Source organism: Oculina patagonica, chromosome 3 (assembly GCF_052425735.1).
Source record: "Oculina patagonica isolate OP01 chromosome 3, crgOcupat, whole genome shotgun sequence".
Classification (NCBI taxonomy): domain Eukaryota; kingdom Metazoa; phylum Cnidaria; class Anthozoa; order Scleractinia; family Oculinidae; genus Oculina; species Oculina patagonica.
The window spans coordinates 25,458,776-25,470,099 of NC_135760.1; the positions used below are offsets into that span (position 1 = coordinate 25,458,776).

General features: G+C 38.0%; 1 protein-coding gene across 1 annotated transcript; it reads left to right on the top strand.

Annotated features, from left to right (window-relative positions):
• Nucleotides 1-111: 111 nt before the first annotated feature.
• LOC144647219 (SH3 domain-containing protein Dlish-like) lies at nucleotides 112-10,918 on the top strand. Its single transcript, XM_078506984.1, has 4 exons — nucleotides 112-782; nucleotides 954-1,691; nucleotides 3,809-5,339; nucleotides 10,860-10,918. Exons 1-3 carry the CDS (start codon nucleotides 740-742, stop codon nucleotides 4,171-4,173), a joined length of 1,146 nt encoding a protein of 381 aa, XP_078363110.1. The 5' UTR covers nucleotides 112-739; the 3' UTR covers nucleotides 4,174-5,339; nucleotides 10,860-10,918.
• Nucleotides 10,919-11,324: the final 406 nt, after the last annotated feature.

Below are 11,324 nucleotides of genomic sequence, written 5' to 3' on the forward strand. Positions count from 1 at the left end.
AACGGTTTCAAAATGCTCGAAATTTTAATCAAAATGAAAAGTGAATATTTTTTAAAAGCATTTACATTTACAATCACTAATTCTTTGAAGACCGATATTTTGAAAGATACGCTGTGCTATTGTCCATTGAAGTTTTTTGCTTTTGGTTTTGAGCTATTTGTGAACATGCTTCGGAGCCAATGGGAATGAGTTGTTGAAATTAGAATGTTGATGTGAACAGTTAACAAAATTTCCTGTACAGATATCAGAATGAATTCTTTGAATTCTATAAACTCTATAAACCGGATGCCTATTTTAATGTATTGCTCAATTTATTTACATCTTAGCCAGCATACCACGGCCAGACTTTTGTTTTAGCACGCCGTCTGACATGACTGTCTTCGATATATCGCAGAAAAGCTGACTCAAGTTAAGACGGCTTGTCGTTTTGACTTGCAAAGATCTTTGATCTTCATTGTTTCTTCTTTAAACACCTTTTGCTGTATCTGCGGTTTTAATAAAACCGTGATTAGCAGCGATTGGCTGATTGTATCAGGCTTTCGGGAAATGTCAACAATCAAGTGCGTTATTTAGGTTCCTACTTTCCATTAATATACTCGAGAACTTGTGACGCAGACATGCAGATTTTGTCGTATAGATTATTTATTTTCCTCGTAGAAAAACAAACAAGCTTTCAAATATTCCTTCGGCATGAATGCGAGCGACGGAGAGGTGTAATGTTGAAATCTAAAGCAACTCCATGGCTTTCTTTTGCCCTTCGCAGCTGACGTTAAAGAAGAAAGGTAGAAGTGATTTAGTTTCAGATGAAACTTGTCGGTTATTTCGCATAACAGAAATGATTAGCATTTGTATTTCTTCAAAGATTGCAGTTCACATTGTGCTGTTATTGTGGCGTAATTAAACGCTATTTCATTTTCTCTAACAATTGTTCACGCGTTATTTTTCTTGGTTAGTGCTACAGAGCAAGAAGCCATATCCCCCAGATGTATATCGACCTTCGACAAGCTTGGAACAAAACGGGTCACTGCCTTTGGAAGCAACGAAATCCGCTTTGAAAAACGGCTCGGCTCTTAACCACAAGCAAGAGAAGCGAAATGTCAGAATCAACGAGTCCGGATTTAAACATGAAACGCTTATTGAGCGGAAAATTCGAGCGGCAACTTTGGCAAAACCCGCAAACATCCGAGTGAAGGTGATGCAAAGTTACGACCCCATTGATAAAGAAGAACTTAAGGTCCGTAAAGGGCATTACGTGAAAATACTATACCAACAAAATGACTGGGTTTATGTTGTGGATTCGTCAGGAAACGAGGGATTTATTCCGTTGTGTTATTGCTCTACAACAAATGTTTCTACCGACTCGAAGTCAAGCACTTCGGGCTACGAAGATAGCTTCGAGGATAGCGAAGACGGAGTCGGTGAAAGAACAACTTTGATCGCTTATAACGAACCGTTACCGAGGGACAGTCATAACTCGAAATCGATGACTTACTTCCCAAAACGGGCTTACGGGCCGCAGTTAGCTGTTTTGTACGACTATACAGCCCATGATGAAAATGATTTGAGTGTTTGTCGTGGTGAATTTGTTATGCTACTGAACGATCAAGATGAAGATTGGATTTGGGTCTCTACAGAAGATGGCGAGGAAGGCTTTGTGCCTAGATCTTTTGTAGTGTCTCACGTGTGCGAAGGTAAATAATTTGCTTCTTCAAGTCTCGCGTACATGTATTGTGTATTAGTTTTTATTTAAGTGTCGGGGAAACAGAAAAAGGAGCGAGCTTTAAAGTAAAGCGCAGTTTAACGGTAAATTTAAAGATCTCTGCAAAGTAATTGATGTGCTCCTGAGCGAGAAGAGAGATAGCTACAGATAAAAGGGAGATAAAAAATGCGCAGACATAAGCTTGAAAATCAGACAGTCTTGTCAAGGGAAAAAGGAAACAAGAAAATGGCAACTAAAAGTTAAAAGAGAAGACAAATGTTAACTGGAGTGATTCGCTTAGGCTTCAAAAAAAGTAAATCGTATTATTTTTGCGAAGCACGCCGATACAACCTTTCGATCCGTAATGTCGCAATCTCGTTGAAATTTCTGTCTAGTTCAGCCGAATTCCGCGTTACTTGGTCAAGTGCTAGTGACCTATAGCCAGTATAACTTGTTACCGTTTTTAGCTTTAAAACTATTTCTGTCCACCTTGTTAAATTTGTAAGCAAACTATATGCATGTTTTTGAGCCCTCAATTGAAACTTGAGCAAAACTGTCTATTCTTGGCATGTAGTCTTTGCTCGCGAACGACCACGTCGGGTTCTTGTCAAATAAACATTTTCATTAGATATTCCATTATGACCGCACTCATCTGATAAGCCAAAAACTGATATTTTAGCAATTAAAATACTGTCTTCACCTTGTTGAAAATCCCGTGGATTGCTATGGTTTTGATTACCTCGACCTTTTAATGTTTTCATATGATTCAAGACACATTATAACACGATCAAGTTTTCTTTTTATGTTGCGTTTATTTACTTAAGGGACTACAACGTATCTCTACGTAATCACTGATGTCTTTTGAAATGTCATTTTAACAGAGGAAGGGATATTTTCTCTGGCTTGGTGGCTAATTGACGGCGTTTCGAGTGACTTGGCGACCCGTGCACATGAAGCATTTATAGGCAATTTTATCGCAGACAAACTTTTAAATAGTGTAAAAACACACAAAAACACGTGTATTATTAGGAAAAGCCATAGAAGAGGGAAAATGGTCAAAACTGGGCAAGATAGAAAAGGAATTGCAAACATAGCAACTAGATTTCTATGAGATTATAAATTAAAGCTTGTAAGGTTACGTTTTTTAACAAAAAAGATATTTGTAACGCTCAGCAATATTCTTTGTGAGCTCTGCAGCATTGCAACATTGATTGAATATTTGATCATTTTTATATCAAAGTTTGGAGTTCGTAATTTACCTCAGTAGAAGGTAGGAACTGAAAATTGCCAAACAATACTGTAACCTAGTTCTAATAAGGAGTTTTGTTGAACAAAAAGTTACTAGAAATCCGCAATAATTGTCGTTACATTCGCATGGAAAGCGAAACTATAAGATGAAAATATGAGATACAAGGGACTTTAGTTCACTTGATATTGACCAATCAGATTCGCCGATTTAACTAAAATTAATTATAACTGAAATCTTGCCGTTTAATATATTCTGTCAATAGCCTTACACATTTCTTCGTTTCCCAGACCATTTTTAAAATGGAGTAAAAGTTGACAGGTTGAATGTATGACATGATTGATTGATTGATTGATTGAGGCCGCGACCAATTAACGACATGCATGCAGTCAAAGAAAATTACTTAAGTCTGCGCTTGCCACAAAACTGCTGAAAGTTAACCTGCTACGTCCCAAACATTCTTTGAACTCGCACGGAATGAAGGATTGTGTAGTCAGTCCAAAGGGTGTCTGCGTAGGAGGCTAGCTGAAACTTAGAAATACACCGTTACAGGAGTCCATTTCTTATTTTCCATTTTCTTTCCTGATAAAGCTTTAGTTGAAGAAAAGATTAAGTAATACATAGTAGCTAAAAATGTCAGGCAGAAATTTCAGGTGGAATGTTTCGTTAAGACGTTAGAACGGAAAGAGGTGAGGTAGCTCATATTCAGGAATTCAGGCTAAAAACAGCTTTAAGGTATTATGAGGTCTTGTCAGTGGAGAGAGTAACATTGAGGCGGGGGAGTGGGTTCTTTTTTTGGGGAGAGGGGTTCTACGAAATTATTCTCTTTCTCATTGAAAACTTTTCTTCATTTGAACAATCAGCTTGCATCCAGCGGTTATCCTTGTCGACCACAGACCCACTCAGCTCACCGGACTTAAATTCCTCTGACGTCACACCGACAAGTTCATGCTCTACTGGCAAGAAATCTAAGTCATCGTACACGGATGTGACGTCATCAGCATCCAGTGAAAAGACTTACACGCTTAAAGGAACTCGGTTAATAGTGCTTTACAATTTCCAAGGGAAAGCCTTTGACGATTTATCCGTGCGACCTGGAGAATACGTGTACGCAAATCTCAAAGACCAAATTGTGCCGGGCTTTATCTGGGCGTATTCACCAAACAGCAAGAAATCTGGCTTCATTCCCGAGGATCACGTTAAAGAACCTGTTGTAACAGATATATGAAGGCAGAATGATTGAGTGCTATCTCCTCGACACGACTAGCCTGTTCCGGGCTCTCGGTCATTTGAGCGAAGCGAGCGAAGGCGCGTGAAGAGGAGGGGAAACTGTAGGTAGAGAAAAAATGGCGGGACGACACATAAGGAAACCAGCGCCAGATGTACCGAGTCGATATGACCTACGAAGGAGTACGGTGAAAGTAACAGGAGGCATTGGAAACATCAAGAATCTGTTTAGCGGCCCTAACTTAGTGGAAGAACACGACCACATTTCTGGATTGTCATGATGGTCAATAAGAGCGATATCTTTGCTCTTGTGGTAATGGCGTGTATATTATTAGTCAGGAACTGAAATCAGAATCCCAGTTAGGCTACGCCCGTTGCTATCGGCAAAGAGGTTGTTAAGTCAGTTGCTAAAAAGCAAGAAGCTGAACTGAGCTACAACTATCACAGAGCTCGAATTATTAAACCAATCGACTTTGCATTCGACCATCTGCCAGAAATGGCGCGTCATGACCCGATTGTCATGTAGAAAGTAACCTGCGATCAGACGGTGGAGGAAGGGAGCTAAAAAGTTTCTTCCGCCTTCGCAAAAAAAGAACACCTGATCGCAGGCTATGTAGAACGTTGCATCAAATGCTGGTTTTAAGCTCTCTTCAAGAACGCCAAATCCTAAAGGAACGATGCCCTATGATTTACACGGACTTCCGTGAACTATAATAGTTACATAAAGTCATGCCAGGCTTTGGCAGGTGATGATTTATCGAAATATAATTTATCAATTAAATATTATTGTTGAAATGGTCGTTGAAATGCAGGATCTTGCCCTAGGGGGGGGGGGGGGGGGGGCACGGAAGTAACAGACTTCTGTGTGAGAAAACAAGCTGACATTCGAAGCTATAGTTACTCTTATGTCACCAGACACAAAATAGATTATGTTAATACTCGTACGTTGTAACATTCAAAACGTTCTCATTTCATCCCTGCGAGGTATTTGGGGGGGGGGGGGGGGGGAAGAGAAATCTTAGTTCCGCTATACTCCCGCAGGTGAAGTTGGAACAAGGTATTTTTATACAGTTTTCTACAGATGCTCACTAGTAGCAAATAACGGTGAATTTTAAGAGAACCTTTTCCTTATTAAAATAATTATATAATTATTAAAACAATGGAGTAGTTCTAATTAATCGGGCGTGGCCGATTTATAGTTTACCCTTTGGTCGTCCTAGAGCATAGTCTCCTGGCGCGGCCAAAAAGACGGGGATAGCTTGGGGTTGCTACAAAACCGCTACGGGTGACGCATACCGCAATGGTTTTCATTTTAGTTTTGACAGGAAATCGTTGCAGGCACACTTGGTCGACTTTTGGGTTAATGTGTAATCAGGTTGTGTTTTTTTGCTTCGGCGGAAGGACAGAGAAAAAAGCTTACGGGGCAAAGTACAGTATGGGGCCCAGTTCTCGGCCACTTTTGACGTAAACTTGTATTTCTTACCTCAGAAGAACCGCAGGAACTTGAAATTTCTCCCAGAGCTAGCTACATTATTCAGCTTTTTGGTGTAAAGCTATCGACCGGTCAAAAATTAATTTGCCCGAGCAATAATAAAAATAAAAGCTCCATTTGTGGGCCCAGTTCTCGGCCACCTTGGCCCAGTTCTCGGCCACTTTTGACGTAAACTTGTATTTCTTACCTCAGAAGAACCGCAGGAACTTGAAATTTCTCCCAGAGCTAGCTACATTATTCAGCTTTTTGGTGTAAAGCTATCGACCGGTCAAAAATTAATTTGCCCGAGCAATAATAAAAATAAAAGCTCCATTTGTGGGCCCAGTTCTCGGCCACCTTGGCCCAGTTCTCGGCCACTAAAAAGCTTGTGCGTAATTATCTGTAAAAAAAATGCTCAATTAATTTTCACAGTCATAAAATCACTCTGTAAACCTATTTATGTTATATCGATCCCAAATTATTTTTATGAGGCTTTGTTTTACTTTAGAAAAGAAGGATTTTAACGCGCCTAGTTGCCTATGTGCAGGTTCTAGCAACGCATTGTGTGACCCCTGCATTTAGATGATTTATTTTGCAGTGAAAAGGTCTTGAAAGATTTAGGTGTTGTAGAAATAATAGACAAGACAAGAGTCAGCTCAAAACTTAGAGATAAGATTGAACTTTATTTTTAAAACATTTATTTCTTTCATTCTGGCAGCAGCAGATGAAATTATATTAAAAACCAAGCGCTAAGCTGTGATAGCGAGCAGGGTGGCCGAGAACTGGCAAATACGCAAACGTCGCAAGAAAAAATTTCGAAGTAAATTAAGACCAAAAAATACAACGGTTCAACGAAAAGTTAACTAAAGCAGAAAGCTGAATTATTCTACGTTTCACATGCCAAAAATTAGCTCGTATGGTGGGGGCTTTTGGATAAAATACGAATTTAACTACATCCATGAATTTTAAGGAGCCGTAAACAAACAAATTTTTCGGGAATGCAAATTCACCTACCTCCGCGTAAACTCGACGTGTGAGCTTTCTATATCGAATTGAACGATCAAACTCAAGATGCTTAAAGCACATGAATCAGTCTATCGTTTGAAGGAAATACCTTTTTCTTTTAATTCAACTGGAGTGTGAAAAAACGCGTTAAACACAAATTGGCCGAGAACTGGACCCGGCCGAGAACTGGGCCCCATACTGTACTGATATTCACCATTGTGAAATTGCACTTACTTTGACAAGTTAAAGTTATTTTTGTAAATGAAAAAGGTAACGTCATTGATGTCACGCAGTGTTTTTTTTAGCAAACTAGATGGTTTGCTGGTTTCTGACTATGAATGGGGGTGTGATCTTGCGGTATATTTTTTGAGCCTGACTCCGCCGTAAAACTTTTTTTTTATTTAGCAAGAACTGTGTCGATTTTCATTTCTGAACAATTGGTCGTCAAGTCGTTTGTCACAAAGAGTAGAATGTTTGTACAGCATGTTTTGGAATTATTTTAGATTTGGTTAGTAAGACGCTTCTGAAGACCTGAGCAAAACATTGGGAATGTACAGTATTAATAGGAACTTGAATGGAATTTTTCACAAGTTGGATAAAGGTATCAACTGAAAAAAATGGACTTCAAAATGAGAACTTGGATTTTGTTGTAATTAAATTTTATCGCGGATTGGATGCATAATATCACGGCTTTGAAAGTCTTCAAATAATTAGAAAGGTTCCTTTCTTCCTTTTGATCTTATTGTTATTTTCATGTATTGATTATTCGAAAGTGGTTTTCGTTGATACGAAAAAAAAACGGGTTTTCACTGAATTGCTTGAAGTATTTTTAGACGTGATAATATTGGCTTAATCAAATTACATTGTGCACGAAATATTTGTTATTCTTTTGTCTTGAAACTTTGAGGAAATTGAAATTTTTGTTTGACAGTAGTGTATGAAAGGCATTTTATAGAACTGAATAAAAAATAAGAAACATTGATAAAGGGTAATTCAAAGATTTATTTTGCCTGATTTTGAAGGGTTTCAGGAGTTTTAAAGAGTGCTGGTAAACGGCTGTATGTTGTTTGTGATTACGGATCTTATTTAGTTTCGAACGCTCTAATTTTTGAAAGGTTAAAACAAGTTAAAACCGGGCGGTTTCATGAGTTTTTTGGGTAGAAAGGTACGGTGGTGGTCAAAAAAAATGTTTAGAAAGGAATGACTGTAGTAGCACGTAAGTCGGAGGTTTGCGTGAGTCACGGGGTATAGTATGCGTGAGCTGGATTTCCGGCGTCATAACGGCATGTTTTGTTAATCGGGCGTGGCCGATTTATAGTTTACCCTTTGGTCGTCCTAGACGATAGTCTCCTGTCGGCTAAAAATTACGGGGATAGCCTGGACCAATCGGTTTCATTTCAGTTCTGACAGTAAATCGTTGTAGGAATACTGGGTCGACTTTTGGGCTAATCTGCAATCTGGTTCTCTTCTTTGCTTCGGCGGGAGGACAGAGGAAAAAGCTTAAGGGGTAAAGTACTAATAATCACCATTGTGAAACTGTAGTTGCTTTGACAAGTTGAAGCTATTTTTGTAAATAAAAGGGGTAACGTCATTGATGTCACGCAATGTTTTTGTGGGAAACTTTTGAAACTAGACGCTTTGCAGGTTTCTACAAATAGCAGTGTGATCTGGCGGTACATTTTTTTGAGGCGGACTCCACTTTAAAACTATTCTTTATATATTTAGCAAGAAGTATGTCGATTTTCATTTCCGCACAGTTGGGCGTCAAAGTCGCCTGTCACAAAGATTAGAATGTTTGCACAACTTGGTTTGGATATATTTTAGATTTGACTAGTGACGTTAGTAAGACACTTCTCAAGACATCAGCAAAACATTGGCAGTGTACAGTATTGGTGTGAACTTGAATGAATTTTTTACGAGATCAGTAAATCTATCGAATAAAAAGATGACTTGAAAATGAAAACTTCGAATAATTATAATTAAATACCAATTGAATTTTAGATGAGAAATTCCGGAAGTGACATCTGTGTTTAAAATAGGAATTTTTGTACAACTTAAAGTTCCGAAAAAAAGACCACATGTTTGGTAAAAATCACAGACAAACATGATCAGGAAAACAAAACAGGCCAATTGGTTTTATTCACGAAAATACAACTTTCTTGAGAATGAGTTTGTAAACAAGACAATGAAATCGAATTACATTTCACACGAAATTTGCATACATTTGAACTTGCAAAAAAGAAGTATCTCTGCCGAGACATAATAGCGTCAGACCTTACATTAATAATTATTGTATTCTGATCTGATTGTTATTTTTTATGCATAACTATTTGAAAGTGGTTCTCATCGATGAAAACAAAACGGTTTTTCATTCACTACTTGAAGTATTTATAGACGTGAAAACATTCGCTTAATCAAATTACATTCAGCACGAAATATTTTGTATCCATTTGTCCCGAAACTTTGAAGAAATTGAAATCTTTGTGGACAGTACTGCATAAAAGCAGTTTATAGAATTGAATAAAAAGATAAGAACCATATTGATAAAGGAAATTTTAAAACTTTATTTTGGTTCATTTTGACGAAATTCAGGATTTTCAAAGACTGCCAGTAAACGGCTGTATGGTAGCGGGCAGAAGTCGGTTCGTTCTGAATTTTTCAATACGGTATACAAGTTACAGGTCAATAAACAGACCCTCTGTACAGTAAAAAACGTTTTGGGAACAAACCATTGTGAACTCATTTTCTATGTTGATCAGTAAAAATCCTTAGTACGACATGGGGCTTGTTATCAAGTTTGTTAGTACGTTAATACTGCAAGGTGTATAACCTCAGAGAATTATTATCAGTGTGTTTTGTTTTATTAGCGGTTTATACTCCAAGGTCTTAATTGGAATGGGAGATCAAAATTAAGGCAAATTTCTGATATCATCTGATTGCTTGGCACAGATTAGTACGATACTTAATTGGTTAGGAAATTTAAACAAACATTAAATTGAATGAGAGTAGAAAGGGAGGGACAGGTGGGGGTGAAAGGCTAAGGAGATGGAAAGGGAGGGAGAATTAAAATCCATGCTTGGTTATATCACGCAACCTTTGACTTCTGTTGTTTTCTCACAAGAACAAAAATTAAGATGGGGTTCTACCTGAATTTGAATGGAACTTTAAGAGATTTAAAGAAGGGATTGAAGAAAAGAATGGAAACACCTTCAAACAGTTGACCCCCTCGCAAGAGCACTCCGGGTTGTCAGGAGACTGTTTGGTGTCCGTCCACCAATTTTTAACTTCAAATTCAAATTTTAAAATCACATTAAATCTTCAATATTTCTTATTTGTCTACATTTTACTAATCCTTTGAGAAAAACTATCGCCTCCCAGACATTTCCCAAAATCGTTCAAAAATTAACAAAATACTGCAAAACAAATATATATGGGATAAGTAAAGCTTTTTTGGATTCCTTGAAACGCGGCTGAAATGGTTTTCAGTGTTTTCCAGCCCTTATACTTTGGGTCAGTACTAGTATTCTTCACCAGTTTCTATTACAGTAATGGTATGAAACAAATACCTAATCATTGGTCAATAAGTTGTGATCATTTTCTTGACAATAGTACCTGATTAGGAGTTGTATACTGTTCCATTAAAGTGTAAGGACTGGAAAATACTGAAATGCGTCAGCCACCTAAAGCGTTGGAAAACTTGGTCTTCAGGTAAAACCCCTTTTTTATTAAAAGGCTGCACTTTGCTAAGTGTTACAAATTTATATTTTCTAGACGTCTAGTTCAATCGTTTATTTGTATTGTGCGAAATATATTTTTATAAATTGAGACCATTTATGTCATTAAGTAATAATGCAATCTTGAAAACATTCCAGATTTTCATTATTAAATAGAAACACGAAAAATTCAAATTTGGGAAAACAAGCCTGTCAAAATGACGTTGCCATGGTGATTTCAAGTTACTGACACAATAACTTATCCTACCAAATTATTGCGAGATAAATTTTCGATAAACGCGCAAAGTTTGGCAGCGTTTGGTTGAATCTTGAAAAAGTTATAAGCGTCAAAAGTCAGCGAGGGCCTCAAAAGCCCCCCCCCCCGGCCTAAATAGGTTTAAGTGACCGTTTTTGCAGTGATTTTTACTGTACTGTACCCTGCCTTTCAAGTCAAAACAGATAGCTAATTATTGTGCGCCCGATTTTAAGCTTCTCAAGCTTCTTGTTCAACACATGTAATGAACAGAAAACATCATATTAAAACACTTTATGACGGACTTCCTTTCCTTATACTGATTGATAACAAACAACTGAACGAGCTCGTTTCCATTGATGACCAGTTCAAGAAATCAACAACCTAAGTAATTTGTTCATTGATTTTCCGTCCTGTACTATTCAAAGTGAATCAGTCTTTAAACCCTGGCTCGCACCAAGGAGCCTCTTTTTCTATCGTAAGCTTTCGTGGTGTCCGGAGGCCCAAGTTGAGCCTAGGCCTTTGCTTGATGCTCTTCACCTTTTATTGGTTTTTGCGCTCAGCCGAAAATCCCTTTTTCCAGCGCGCGTTTACATCGTTTGTATTTTATGAATCATTCTGAACACTTCACAGGCTATCGGTTCCGGGGGGACCCTGTATTTTTTGGGTGGGGGTATGCCGCTGGGAATCTAAAGCCCTTACCCATACCA